A 15,431-nucleotide genomic window follows, 5' to 3' on the forward strand; every position below is an offset into this window, starting at 1 on the left:
GGCGGCCTGGGCCTGAGCCGGGCGAGCGCTGCTCCACTCCCTTCTCCTCTTTTCCCAGGGAGGTCGGCCTTCTCTGGACCCTGCAGTCGGGCGCGCCCACAGAAAGCCCTGCCGGGGAGCCGTTTGCGTGCTCTAAGTTCATAGTAGCTGTAGGACACAACGCTGCAGGCGGGTGGGAAACCGGACCCCCCGAGCCTCCCAAATGCCGTTGTTCCGCTGCTGTTGGCTGGGTCTGGGAGACAACCCAAGTGTGCCAGCACTCTCCCTTTGCCATTGTCTGTTTTGACGTTGGTGTCTGCTGTGAGAACGACACCTAATGCTGTCCAGGTCTTCGCTTAACCCTGAGGCAGCTGGGCTCTCCAGGGAAGACCGGAGTTAGTCTGTACGGCTGCTTATGCCTCCTGTCAAGTCACGGTGTCATGCTTACAGTGGAGGGACAGAAGCATAGCATGTTTTTGTTTTGCACTGCAGTTGGGACAAACCCCCCTTTCCTTTGTCTGACACTTGTTTGGTAGGCTCTCCTGGATTGTTAATTGGCAAAAGTTCCCTTCTCATAGTAGGAAGTTGCTCAGTGCAGTCTGGTGTTTGAAAATAGGGATCTGTCCAAAATGTAAAATTATGGGTCAGTAAGTTGTAAATTTTTTGATTTCTCATGAACAGCGTTCTATTTTTTTAATTTTTTCTTGATCAGTTGATCCTTTTTTTCACATTCTGATTTCCCCACTTGTTCAGAATGCTGTCTTTTGAGGTGGTTATTTACTCAGTAGGCCTAGAGTCTTGAAACACCCTCCTCCCTTCCCAAACAACACTTACTGAGGTCTTCAGCCTTTTAATAGCTATTTCCCTGTGGATGTAAAAAAGTTTTAAGTCTTCCTTACCTTTAGGTCACATCTAGATGATACCTAAGTTAACTTTGCTAACTTGTTTTTCCTTTGCTTGCAGTTTTCCTTGAAAAATAATTGCAGATATTTTAGATTTGTCTTCCTCTTAGCAGTAACTTTTGACAGGAATCTGGTTTATGATCATTTGATTTTAAGACCTCTTTTTGCCACTAAGTCATGCGTACTCTTGCCTCTGCTTCCTAGAGCCAGTGTAACACTTCTGCCTTGCTGGTTCAGAGCTTTATGGTTTTGTTTTTTTTTTTTTTTTAAGAAATCTGTTGTATCTGGTATGTCAAGAAGTATTAGAGACTTAATATTTACATCCTCACTGTATATGAAAGAAATCAAAGTTGACTGTAGTGACATTATACCTGATAATACGTGTCTTTGACATTAGGGATCGCTGTATGTAGGACTGCTCTTTACCTTGTAAGTCTCGATGTGGTGAGGTTACTCACAGTCTTGATCTTTGCTGTATTTGGTCTATAAGTGTATGTTGGTTTAAAAAAGTTAGTACTTTTTTTTTAACTGGAGATTGCAAAGAAATCTAGTTTGGTTTGGGTATTTATTTGTAGAACAGAGATTTTATTCTTTATAAATTAACAGCATTTATTTTATTTTATTTTTTTTCAGCTTTCCTCTCTTCTTTTATTCTGGATTCTGTATGCTGGGAAGTTATTGGAGTTGTGAAGCTGTGGAACGAGTGGTGTCGAACATCCAGCACAACAAATGTCCTCCCGACAGATTCTTTTTGTTTGTTCTACCGATTAATATCAGATCCAACAGTGAGTGTCTCGTGCGTGAATCCCTCTGTGTTTTAGCTTTCTGAAGAAGAGAGCAGCCTTCATCCACCCCCTACCCTGCTCAGGGCAACAAAGCATTTGGGCTCCTGTATTCTGGATTAATCTCATAAAAAATGTGAAGGGTCATTATGCTCCCTAACATGGTTTGAAGTTGTGGCCTGAGAAGTTGAGTACAAAGGTGATGTATGACATTGCTTCACATCAGTTGTGAGTGGAAAATTCTTGTTGAACTATTGCTGAAGAAGCTCAGGGAGACTGAACGGGTGGTTGGCTGCAGTCATACCATCTTGACATGTGATGATGAGCTGCTGTTGGGCTCTTCAAACCACCTTTTTTTTTTTTTTCCCCTTTAGGTTTTGTTGTGCCAGTGTAGTTGCTACATTGCTGAGGATCAGCAGTTCCAGTGGCTTGAAAAGGTAAAACTGGCAAAACAGCAAATGGAGCAATGATACCTTAGGGGTGGGGATCTTCCTCTCTGATACTCTAGACATGGTAACGTTTTAAACAACTGCTTTCCCTGTGGCTTCCTTTTCTTAAGTACTCAACAAATGGACAGCTTCAGTTTTGTTGCACTACTTTCAAAACCATTTTTCTCTTTTGCTGAAGTTTTCTGTGGCTTATTTCAGCTCTGGGAAATCCTTTCTTAAAACTAACAATGTAACCGCATTTGCACGGCTGCCAAAGGATCGCCAGGCAAACCTGTTAGGAAACCCTACCGTCTGCCGTCTTTACTAGTGCGTGCGTTCTGTTCCGTTCACAAGGAGGAACTCTAAAGGAAGGTGCCTCCAGAGCGGCGCCTGTCCCACGCGTTCATAGACTCAGCGTGCTAAGTGCATTACCCCAGCAGCATTCAGGTCCATGAACGCTGGTGGGTCATTCGGGTCCCTCCAAATACCATCATGTCGATTTTAATAAGGTCAAACCGCAGGGAGGGATATTCTGGCTGTTGATTTTCTGTATGGATTTGGGTGACTGTCCAAAGAAAGGTTGCTTGTTTGCTCAAGGAAGGATGGACTGTTTTGTCTTGCTGTCTGTCTGCTAACCCACCTTCCTTTAAATCTCAGCTGCTCTGATGAACAAGCAGCGATTCTAAAGCTGTTATGTTACACTGAAGTTATGTAAGGCTGTGGCTAGAGATGACGGAGGGTGAGCTTAAAAGCAGTGTGTCCTCTGAGGGCAGGTCCTCAGCCCGAGCTGGGTGATACCCGCAGAGCCTAGCCCGCACGTGAAGGGGGTGGCTTGGTCGTGAGGGAGAACCTTATGAGCATCTCATTGTGAGGGAGCCAGAGAGGTTATGGGAAGGCAAAGAGGATGGAAGACTGGAGTAATTTCACTGAATGACTCAGGGATTTCAGACCCAACTTTGTGGAAAACTAGTCTTCTGTAGTTCCATGGCTTAAGGCCTAAAGCATTCTGGTTTTGCTGTAGTCCACACGTCCTTGCACTGGGATTACAAAAGGAAGATGGTTGTGGTTTTGCTGTCTTCTCCATTTGTGTTCTTCCAGCTGTTTGCACATGTGTGTTATTTCAGATGCGGGTGTTCTTGAACCGTAGGAGTGTGCAGTTTTACCACGTCAGTGCTCTTGAGTATTTTTAGAGTTTGTGGTTATTGGTGTTTTTAAACACACAGCAGAAATGATGTGCTGGTGGTCTTCTGCTTTTCACGTGAGTTACAGACCCCGCACTTCATAAATTCTCGTTCACTGAGCGTCTTCACAGTCCACCAGTTGGGTTGTTCCTTCTGGGTTGTCTCAGTGAGCAATCGCTGATGAAACGAGAACACGCAGGCTGGAGGTTCGTAGTAATGCACACCAGCCAGCGTTTCCAACAAAGAAACTGTCCTGTAAATTGAAAATACCTGCGCTTCTGAAAAGTTGTGGCAGTTTTATGCTACAGCGGGAACACGCAACAGTCAGCTTCCCTTCTCTGATGAATACCATACACAAACAGGCAACTTGCTGTACCCTTTGCCAAATTCCCTGTTTTCTCATCGATCCTCAGTCTGAAGAGGACTGTAAAGGGAGGGTGTGGGCTCGTCGTGCTTCTCGTTTTGACGTGCGCTCTTTAAAGATGTTGGAAGGCTGTGCACAGTGTTGGTGTTTGGTGGCAGCGTGCCGTGCATTCACAAGTGTTTTGGGCAACGTTTTTGAAATGTGTTTCGTTGCATTTGAGGAAAACCGGCAAAATTAAGGTTCTCTTTCTCAGTTCAGCTTGAATGGAATTAGATAAAATCTGGGCATTTTAAATGAAGACTTCTAAATACTGGGGAGCACGATTTCCGTTTCAAATCTCTTGCAGCTTAGCAAGTTGCCTTCCTGTCACAAGCAGCCTGGTTTTATTTGGAGTCCTTTTTCTTTCGATAATCACCATCAGTAAAAATAGAAAGTCTTAATACATTTGCAGGTGAATAGAAAGTGCTGAAAACCTAAAGCCTCTCAAGAAAATCAGTAGAGTTCGTAAATTCCTTAGTTGTTCTTTTGGATTTTTTTAATCTCCATCCCAAGAGCAATGCACATGAAATTTCTGCCTGAAAGTTGCAATTCAAATGTTAGCTAGTCCTGCAGACCTGAATTAAACTGCCCATTGCCGTCTGCACTGACACTGAAACGCCTCTTTGTGGTTTTACGCTGCTGTTGTGAGAAGATAGATTTTGCTGATGTATTAATACTTTTTATTTCAGGTTTTTGGCTGTATGCGAAAGGAGGGCTTGCAAGTAACCATTCTTTCAACGTGTCCTGTAGCTGATTACAAAACTCAGGAATCCACTTTAACGCTTCCATCTCCGTTTCTGAAAGCCTTGAAGACAAAAGAATTCAAAGAGCAGGTCTGCTGCCCACTGCTGGAACAACCCAACATCGTGAGAGATCTTCCTGCTGCTGGTATTTTGCAGTTCCACTTATTTACAAGGCTGCTGGTGGCAGCACAAAACTCGCTTCGAAGCATGTCCCATTGCAAGTAGAAGTTTTACATTACCGTGTGAACTGGCTGATGAATTTTTTGAAAACTAATTCGTAACGGTTTGGCATCTTGCATGTTGCCTTGTAAAATGGGGACAGAATTCAAAACCACCCACAAATTCTTTTACCCCTTCCGTGCCTAAGTCCTAGCAAATAGTACTAGTGAATTCATCAGTACAGCCTCACAAAGTGTATTGGGTTTTTTCAGCATTTAACCTAAGAGCTAAATATGTTTTATTAAGAGCTACTTTCATCTGAGCATCCAAACTGGGGCTCATGAAGTCCTTTCTGCATTTTGCAGGTGAAGTCATGTTTTGTGGTGCTGCTGACTGACCTAATGTAAAAGTTAGGTTCAGTTTTAAGTTGTAACGGAATAAAAACCTGAGGCTTTTCATTACAGAGTATCAGATGAGTGGTAGCATCATGAGGAGAAACTTGTCTGACAGAGGCTAAAAGCAGATGATTTTTCTAGAAAAAGTTTGTCTTGTTGGTACTTTGTTTTGAGTTTTTGTTTGGTGTTTTGGGGGATTTTGTGTGCGTGTGTGTGTTGGGTTGTGGTTGGGTGTTTGTTTGGGTGTGGGTAGTTTTTTTTTTTTACGGAAGCTTAAATTATTTTTATTTACCAATAATGTTGTTTCTAGTTAGGGTGTTTGCCAGGAAGAAATACCAACTGCATTTTACTAATATTTGGTGGTTTATTTTCTTGCATACCTGAGGAACAAGGGATGGTTGGTCTAGCAGTCGGGCTCCTGAGTTAGTTAATTTATAAACTTTTCATGCTTTTGAAGTTCTGGCCTGAACAAATGCGATTTCGTACACGGAACTGAGATTCCTTCTCTGCTGACACATTTTCTTCTGACTTTGTATTTAGTTTTGAGTTACTGTCAAGTATGGCAGATTCCTGCGGTGTTGTATCAGTGCTACACTGACGTCATCAAGCTGGACACGGTTACAGTTGAAGCGTTCAAGCCTCTGCTGTCCTCTAAAATCCTGAAGAGCTTAGTCAAGGTAAAATTTCACATCTAAAACTTAACGGGAGGTTTGGTGTAGTCTGGTCTGTCCTTGGTCTCGTGCATCCTGCTGTTGATGTGCCCCTGTGAGGATTCCGCCTGAAAAGGCTGGTAGAGGTGATGTACAGGAACGTGCAGACTTTATTGGAGGAGAGCAGGGCTTGCTGGTGTAGTGCCTGCTGTAACAATTCACGCGTTTGTAAGCTGCTTAGAAATAACGAATCTGCAATTTCCCTTAAAACTTCGTTTTTGACTTTTCAGGCTCTTGTAGCAATATTAGTGTACCAGGGAGTAATTTCTCGTGACTGTTTCAGCTCCAGGTTTCTTTGGAGGTGTCTCGTGTTGAAACCTTCAGGTGTATTTGTTGGGTTTTTAGCACTGTACATTCATATGCCAGGTGGCTCTGTTCTAGCTTGGTATCCACCTGTCTTGTGCCATACGTGAAAGCCTCTCAAGAAACTTACTTTGACCTGTAACTACTTTCTGGAATTAAGACTGCATTTCTAAAGATGGCTCTCAACAGTTTTACACTAATCAAGCAGCTTTGAAATCAAGGCTGTTACAGCTATTAAAGCAAATGTTTGCTTCTTTCTGAAACGTTTTTAATTAGGGCATAGTTGGTTCAAAACACTCCTCACTGTTGCCAGTTGAACGTAGATCTAAATGACAGAAGAGGTTTGTGTGTACTGCAGTATTGAAAGTATTTCAGCTTTAAATGTGGGAATTGTGAGTTACAGCTTTTACTGGCCTGCGAAATAGCACGGTAGTGTGTAAGTCTTTAAACCCCGAAGGAAAACGGCAGCAAATGTGCAGGCTCTTCCTCTTGCATACGAGCCAGGAGGCATGCAAATAAACAAATCCCCCTCTGTGGCTGAACTGCGGATTCGTTTGGAGCCTTTAGCGGGTCTCTGGATACCTTCATTCGGAAGGCCCGAGTTTTGCTCACAGTTAACATTTTAATCAAATCGACATTCAGAGTCAGAAAAACTGAAATAGAGGACAGCGAGGCTGTCCTGGTTTGTTACTGGCAATGTAGCTAATGCTGATTGTCTCTGCCTTTTTCCAGGATGTTTCTGAAAGCACAAAGATTTTGAAGAAGTTACTGACAACCAATGAAACTCACAATACTATCTATATCTGAGGAGGACGTTTGTGATGCAGACCGCACTTTTGTGAACTCCAGTTTCGTCTGTAAAGGACATCTGTGGTTGTTTCCTCAGAAGTGGAATAAATTCCAGTAGATTCTGACTTCCGCACTCATTTTTGTTACTTTCACGCTCGTCACTACCAACACATGTATTTCTTCTGCAAGTCTTGGGAGATTTTCTTCTGGAGTGATTTTAGGAAAGATACCTTGAATATGACAATACGCAAAGCAACTTTTTTTTCTCCTCCTGAAGGGACTGTCTTATCTAAATGTTTACCTTTTTACATATAAAAGAGGAAATGCGGTTAAGGAATTCTGTCTATCTGATGAGAACCCCTATTTCTTACTTGTTTTGAGACATAAAAGTTTTCCTAATATTTGATCCTCTTCGAAGATTTGTCTGTGAGGGAGAAAATACACTCTGTGTCTTCTTACATACATAAATACACACAATTTTTTGTGGATGTAGGAATGATACGTGTACATGTAAGCGTGCACATACGTTTTTATGTATGTGGTGATACAAAATACAGTAAGTCAAGTATAGTCAATACCTTTAAAAGACTTATTAGTGGAAAATAATATTAAGCTTGCTTTACAGATCAGTAGGAGGCAGGAATGTGGATCTGTGTTGACCTGCGCGAAAAGGCTGTGACTTGCATTCCCTGAGTAGCTGTCACAGGTGTTCAGGATGCTGCCACCTGCACATCTGGCAGGAAGCGAGGGGTGCCCGCTTCCAGATGCTGCAGCTCCCAATTGCAGTGCCTGCCTGAAACTGCCAACGTGGGGCAGCTCAGCCTCAGACCTTGGTCAGGTGCTGGAGCATTCCCTGCTGTCAGATCTCTGACAGTGCTGGGAACCTCTCCCGGTGAAACGGGGTGGTAGGCTTGCAAGCTGCTTCAGCTGGATTTGCAAATCTTACCCACTTTAAAACCCTGAATTGCTGGCAACAGTAGGAATAGTACGAGGTCTATTACGTAGAGGATGTGAATTTCAGAGAAAAAGTTCAAGTTTTGAAGTGTCTCAGAAAACCCTGAAAGCTGCTAACAATCTCAGCAGTGTGTTTAGGATACTTACTAGGGTTGGTACGCAGTTCTGACTTGTACGTATTCTCCATTTAACGTTTTGCTTAAGAAAATGGTGTTAAAGATAGTATTTCTGTTGCTCCCAGGGAATTCGCTGGTGTTGTCACTGCACTGAGATCTTTAAATTGCTTGTAGCTTATCCTTTTGGAACAAAAGGGTAACAGGTTCAAACTTCCCTACTGAGTTTCACTTTGACTTATGCTGGATGCCCAGTGGATGGTTTTGAACAGTTATTTCCTTTGTCAGAACCCTCATCCCTTCGGGTTTGAATGTGTCTGGTTTAGTCAGCACCCACTGTAGCAACTAACTCCTGGCTTCAGCGAGCTCACTGCAACTTCTGGGTGTGGGAATTTTTAACTGCACGTTATATCGCAGTTTCGATGGTAGCGGAGGATTCTTGATGTGGCTGTCAGGTTGCCTGTCACTTAAGATACTGATTGAAATTTCTGTTAATATAATTACAGATAAGCAAGCAACTCTTGCTTTAGGTGGTACTGGTGGAACCCTCAACATCAGAAGGATATAGACTGGTTTGAGCGAGTCCAGAGGAGGCCACAAAGATGCTCCAAAGGCTGGAGCACCTCTCCTCTGGGGAAATGCTGAGAGAGTTGGGCTTGTTCAGCCGGGAGAAGAGAAGGCTCCGGGGAGACCTTATACCACCTTCCAGTACCTGAAGGGGCTACAAGGAAGCTGGGGGGGACTTTTTACAAGGGCCTGTAGTGACAGGACAAGGGGGAACAGATTTAAATTGAAAGGGGGGAGGTTTAGATTGGACATCAGGAAGAAGTTCTTTACGGAGAGGGTGGTGAGGCACTGGCACAGGTTGCCCAGAGAAGCTGTGGATGCCCCATCCCTGGAAGTGTTCAAGGCCAGGCTGGATGAGGCTTTGAGCAACCTGGTCTAGTGGAAGGTGTCCCTGCCCATGGCAGGGGGTTGGAACTAGGTGGTCTTTAAGATCCCTTAAACGATTCTATGATTCAATGAGTCTAAGATAATTTAAAATCCCTTCACTCTTTTTCCATAATGTAGTGTATGAAGTAGCTTGTATTCCCGCCCCCTTAAAACAGGTGGTTCTGGAGGCCTCAGAACTAACGATACCTGAGTGTCTCATGTGAATGTTGGCTGAATATTTTTTCATATTCGAACATTGCAAAGCTGTTTTTTTGTTTTGGGTTTTGTTTTTTTTTTTTTCTTGGGCTCTCCAGTCTCTAGTAGGAACCTGCAATAATGTTTTCTTTGTTTCTAACAGCTGCTGGATTTTGTAATACTTGTAGGAGTTTACAAAATTTAAAACTGTTTGGTCAACTGTGGCGGATGGCTTCAGAAACTCGTGGGGAAGGATTTGCGCTCTTGCCTGCGTGTCTGAAATGTGGATTGTGGAAGACTTGTTTCCTTAAGGTATCAGGCTAGGAGTAAATAATGATTCCAGACAGTAGGCTATTAGGGTGAAAGGGTTTTCTTTTCCAGTTTTCACGTCATCTAAGCCACCTGCTACCCATATTTTTTTTTTTTTCAGATAACACTGAGCTGTCTTCTGCTGAAGAATGTTGTCTTCCAAACCAAGGACGCAGCCTTTTCTCAAGTTTCTCAATATTTGGTAGGCAGATGTGCTCTGTCTTTCCTCAAAGGCTCTGACTGAAAGGTGCTCTGCCTGACCTAGTTCTTCAGTCTGGAATCAGAGTGCTTTTTAATGAGGCTGCTTAGCTTTTAGCTTGTAACCTGGTGTCTGTACAGTTCAGGTCAGAGATGTAAGTACAGGACTGTACAGTCACAGGAGGTAATGTCCAAGCCAGAAATCTGGGGTTTATTTGAATTTGTTACAAAACCTCCACGTAGAATGACAAAACCAGCAATATACCTGCTGCTCTGCTTTTGTTTTACCTGTGGTTGATGTGGTCACTTACAGTGCAGTGACACTCCAATAACAGAATTCTTGCAGTCTTCTGAAAATCCGTCATGAAAACAGCATGCCCTGCTCTGCTTCCCGAGCACTACTCTATCCCATTATGCTCCTTCCGTATTTGACGTGACGCACCATTCTGCTTCCTGTATAATTTCTCCTTGTGTGCCATCAGCAGGGACACACTCTAGCAAGCAGCCTTAAGTCTTCCTGGATTCCAGCCTTCTCATCCTGCAGAATACTCACCCTATCTTGAGTTCCACCCTGGAAACCTCAGAGGTAGAACCACACAACACGTGATTTTACGGGCTGTATGCCGAAACCTGGATTAAAACATTTGGGAAGTCTAATTGGCAAAATGTAGGAAAATCCTGGAAGTTTGCCCTGCAGACTTCAACTCGGTCTCCGCCCCGTGCCGGAAGAGATTTGCATCTTTAATTACAGCGTTGTCTGTTTGTTCCTGGACAGAGCTGCCCTGTGAAAGGGCAGTGCTCAATTCTGGCAGCGTGAAGGGGAGGAAGCTTGGGATGAGATTGCTGGTTTCATTTCTTTTCCGTGTTGGGGGGTGGGGTGACTGAGGCAAGTGAGTAAAGGAGGAAAGAGGAAGAGTTTGTTCCTGCCCCAGCTTCAGGCAATTTCTCCTCCCATAGCGCTGGGCAAGCCCTGTGGGTGGCAACGTGCCGCGCTGCTGGTACCTGTGTTTTGTGGGTGAGCCAGCCGAGGTGCCTAGGACCTGTCTTGCTGGCGTGTTGAGCGCTCGTGGGATGAGCTGTCAGAGCAAAGCTGGACCGGGATGCTGAAAGCAGACATACAATTATTGCAGTGAAACTTGAAAACGTTGGAAATGCAAGTAGTGAAAAAGACTTTTTAAAAAAAAAAAAAATTTGCAAGCATTTTTGTTCATCCTCAGATTTTTCTGATTTTTTTTTTTTAAATGTTCTGTTTTTTTTCCTAACACAGTGAAAAATCTAAATAGGCTAAGAATGGAAGGAGGAGAGATTCATGGCATTTTTCAGTGCGATCAGATCTGCCTTCTTTTTTTTTCCCCCTTTAAATATTTCAGACTAAAAGTTTTGACAGCTGCCGCACACAACAGCGACCAGTGTTAATGGGCACCTCTCTCCAGCCGGATGAAATCAGAGCGTTGAGGTGAGACTTTCTTACTTGATGGGAAACACTGAGACGCTGTTGGTAGATACCCCGGAATAGTTAATGAGGAAAAGTACTAGAGAATTCCATACAATAAATACCATGGGAAACCATTAACTCGCAGGGGTAAAACCACTAAGCACTCATTTCATGTTGATGGCATGGTATCCTGAGGGGCCCCCAGTGAGGGAAGAACACCACAGACCCCCAGCGGTATGCACACGGAAGAAAGTTGAAGATTGGGTGTCAGGCTACAGTCTCAAGTTTTTTGAATAATTGTATAAGCCTGTGTTCAAATGTTCCTTGTCTGGGGTGTTAGGTACTTGCCTGGGTAATTGCTTGGAAGTAGAAAATACTTTGTAGGGATGGTGATGTACCCTCAAAGAGCAGTTTCTTAACCTAAGCATTTACTGGAAAGGCCATGGGTTCTTCCCCCATGTTCTAATCAGAGGGTTACGGCGTGCTTTCACGTGCTAAACCCGCTGTATTGCTTATGTTCAGGGTTGATACTTGAATTCTTCTGTGAGGTCTGATTTGGACTTGGATCCCTTTTCAGGAACGCAAGTGAAAGCCACCTTCTTTCCATCAGCTCTATAGACTTTAAAACCAATCTGCTGCTTCGTAGGGAATTAGCAAGAGGGGGAATGAACATAACAGAGTCTCGATGACTAAAGGCAGCGGTCTGATTGCTGGACAGATGAATGGGGAATGTACGGCCTCGCTAACCAAGGGTAATCCTGCAGGTAGAATGGTGGTAGCTGGGAGGTTGTATGACAACAGGGGCAGCCAGTATGGAAAAGCATTGAGGGTGCAGTAGAAAAAAAAAAATGTAGTGCTGATCTTCCTATAATATTAGGGTTTGAGACGGTGGCTGTGAAATAAAAGTAGGATGTAAGGTGGGTTCGCTATTCCCTGCTGGCTCTGAGTAACATTCCCGTGGGGCACAAAGAATGCCTTTGTGCTGCTCCGCTTAACTCCCTTCCAAATTGGATTGAAAAAGACTTCTTTTGTGCAGACAAAGCCGAGTGAGCATGTACAAAATACCGTGCCTGGCTATTTTCACACCCTGGAGGACATTTGCATGAAACCCTGTGGATGTTATTGGGAACAAGCGGTTCTTTTGTTCATTACTTAAAAAGTGCCGATGCAAAAGTCTTCAGCCTGAAACCAGAATTAAGAGTGCCCAGCGTAGCTGCATTGGGCGGTTGGTTGGTTTCTCTCCACGGTGGCAGGAAGCAAGCACATTTGAGATCAGGTTGTGGCGCTGCGTGTAGCGCCATAGATGCTCTGCAATAGTGGACTCGGCAGAAAAGGCAACTCAGCATCTGCCCTTAGTGTTTTATGTTCTTCCACTTCTTTATCAGCTGTGTGAGAGTGGGTGTGAGGACTATTTACTTTTAACAACTACTGAATGAAGTTCACGTTCATAAAGATAGAAAATGCGCTTGCCGCAACACCTGGGTATGTCTACTTGTAAAAACCCCACAGACTGAATAATTTTAGGGTTTAAAAAAGCTACTAAATTTCGTTAGACCACGACACTCCTACAAGCTTGTTGCAGAGATCTTAGGAGTAAGAAAAACCGTGCGAATCCCCACAGCTCCTAGCTGACACCCTGTCTGGCAAGTAAGGAGATTCTGGAGGGTGCAGGTTTGTCTAGCATAATTTTCACTGAAGATGTTAGTGGCTCTGACTGCGAATGCTCTGTTTTCTGTCCTCCTGCACAATGATCTTATTATTTGCCTTTCTGAGCACCCCGATATGGAGGTGACTGAGGGGTCAGATAATGAAAACTGCAGGCTGTTTTAATCTGTGGTGCTCATTTGTGGTGACTCTGCTTTCCAAGGCTCGTCATGTAAATTTTAGTTCCTCACTAACTTTTAAAATTAATTATTGTCTTTTTAAGAAGTCTGGATGGAAATATTTCACCAAGGAGGTCACATTTCATATGAGCTCAGTCCTGAGATGGTTTTTGACTCTGTTCTGATGCCGGCTCAGCTGTTTCTGATGTTATTCTAGTCAAAGCAGTAAGAGTCCCGTGCTTGATGTGGTTGCCCTGATTGTGCTCAGAATGATGTGTGTTGGAAAATAAAACATATATGAAAGGGGTGGCCCACAGCAGGGGGGCCTGCAGCATGAGGCTCCCCCTTCACTATCATCCCAGCTCCCCTTCCCACGTGTGTTATTCTCTTTCCCGATTGTGGATTGTGCCTTTGCAGGGATTGCCTGGAAGCACAGAGACATGTGTTGGCTCTTGGGAAGTAAATCAACAGATGTGCTGACAGATCTTGGACCCGAGGAGCTCAGGTGATGCTGTAGGGTGCTTCTCAAGGTAATGTCATCCACTTTTATGCCACGGAATGGAGGGAATTGAGTATGACAATTCTTCTCCTATGCAGCAGTATAGCTAGTGCTTCCCCTCAGAGAAAGCGCCGACGTTCCCATGCTAAAAAGCACTTTCTGTGGTCTTCAGAGCAACCCAGTAAAACCACAGGCTGCAGAAGTGGGTTTTCATGTTGCACGTGCTGGTGTGAATCATGTACTTCCTTCCAGCCGGGACCCAGCTCCCCAGCTGCATCCCCAGAGCTCTGCCCCGCGTCAGTGCATTGGGCAAGAGGTTCCTCTGAGTTCGTTAAGAAGCATCTCACTCAAAATGGGAATAAATACCAAGTCTTACTCAGTAAGTAGAGCTCTTTAATATCACATTTACTTAGCTTTCCCTCACTTAGCCTTCATGGTACTTTATGAAGAAAAAAACGGGATCAAAAGCCGTTGTTTGGCTTTGTATGCCTCAGTTTTCACTCTGCGTTATGCTTGCAGCGTGTACTTCAAACTGGATGTTAAAATTAAGATCAGTTGGTAAAGGTCTTGACTTAATCCGTGTGGGGCAGGGAAAGTAGTGCTGTAACGCTCACACAAACAGCCCCTTGTCTGGAAGTAGCTTGTCTTAACGTTTTACATCGCCTCTACCTGGGGGTGCGGCTGAGTGTTTCTGCAGAGCAGCCTGCTGCCGCAGCTGGGATGCTGCCTGGTGAGTCTGTCCTGTGGCCTTTCATGTTTGAACTTCCAGCAAGCCAGCCTCCTGTTTTCTGGTGTTGACATGTGGCTTCCAGACTTTAAAATCCAATACATGTTATGAAAATGCACGAGTGTTGAATTTAAACCATATTTCAATAATTTGGCCACCTGTACAATATCCTAATAATCTTAAAATAGAGAACTTGAGATCCTCTGTAAAATTATTCATAGCAGATGTTAAATCTTTGGCGTATTCTACACATTTACACGCCGGGGGACAGATATTAACCATTAGCCTTACAAAAATAACCCGAAACATATTTATTTCAAAGAATTAGAATGGTTCATAGCAGGAAGTGGATGCAGGAAGCTTCGTCCATTGTTGTGGTTTGTTTTAAAGGTGTGCTCAAAAATGAGATGAAAAAAATTTTCAGTTGTTACTGCATTTGGACAAAATTATTTGAGTTTTTAAAAGATAAAAAGCTTTTTTTCTATATATGTTATTCCAGCAACTTTCTCAGCTGTTATTTTCCTAGACCAGCTTTCTTTTTTTATTATTTTTTTAGTACGCATTAACTCTCTGACCTTAAAGACGTAATTATGGGGCACTAAATCCTGAATGTCGAACCCATTCTCTGATGATTGAAAAATCACCCTTTTGGTCAGAACTTGAGGGCCAGAAATGAAAAGCTTGCTGGCAAGAGGCAAACGCTGCAGCCTGACGTGACAGGGTAACAAGTCCCTTTAGTTAGCAAAGTGAAACCACTGCTTTTAAAGGCGAAGACGTTGTTGACAAGCCCGTGCGTACGTAGTCTCTCCACTGATGTAGCTAGCTCCAAGAGTGCAAACTCTGAATCGGCTTCAGAAACCATGACACGCTTAAAATCTGGGTACGTTTGGGGTTGTTTTTATTTGCCTCCTGAGGTTTTGAGTTTACAACTGTGAGGGCCAGGCTTTTCCTTTCTTTCTTGGTCAGAACCTTAACTTTCATCAGCCACGTGTTTCCAGGAGCTAAGACTTTAAGAAAGCCAGTGAATAAAAGGATGGCAAGACCCTACCCACTCCTTCATCTACTGCCTCATTCTCTGTAGGAAGCACCACCTCTCGCTTCTAGTTTGGAATACATTTTACTTTGTACACTTGTCCCACTCTTACCCTTCTCCAGTGATCTCTGTTGTCCACCTCCCACCCTACCCACTCTTTGCTGGCATCTTCCTCCCTCCCCTCCCCTCCTTGCATTTCAGACCTTTTCCAGCCTCAGGCTGGGTTCCAGAGCAGGAAGACACTCAGCCTTTCACCTGGGGCTGCCAGGTTTATTTGTGCTGGCAGCAGTGGCAGGGAGGGCAAATTCTGGAAAGAAAAAGTTGTTGGAGGGCTGTTAAGTACAAAGATTAAATGCCAGGTTGCCAGTGACTGTGGTTGGGCAGACCCAGGGGGGTGTTGCTACAGACTTTCTCGGAGTGTCTGGTCTTTCCCTTATA

General features: G+C 43.9%; 1 protein-coding gene across 1 annotated transcript; it reads left to right on the forward strand.

The window, feature by feature from the left end:
* Positions 1–58: 58 nt before the first annotated feature.
* Positions 59–6,858, forward strand: PSMG1 (proteasome (prosome, macropain) assembly chaperone 1; the record flags this gene model as incomplete). Its single annotated transcript, XM_010161466.1, has 6 exons — positions 59–168; positions 1,515–1,666; positions 2,038–2,100; positions 4,365–4,563; positions 5,513–5,649; positions 6,718–6,858. Coding segments are annotated over 6 exons (736 nt in total), but the record flags the coding sequence as incomplete, so codon positions are not given.
* Positions 6,859–15,431: the final 8,573 nt, after the last annotated feature.

Source organism: Eurypyga helias, unplaced genomic scaffold (genome assembly GCF_000690775.1).
Source record: "Eurypyga helias isolate BGI_N326 unplaced genomic scaffold, ASM69077v1 scaffold7951, whole genome shotgun sequence".
NCBI classification, from domain to species: domain Eukaryota; kingdom Metazoa; phylum Chordata; class Aves; order Eurypygiformes; family Eurypygidae; genus Eurypyga; species Eurypyga helias.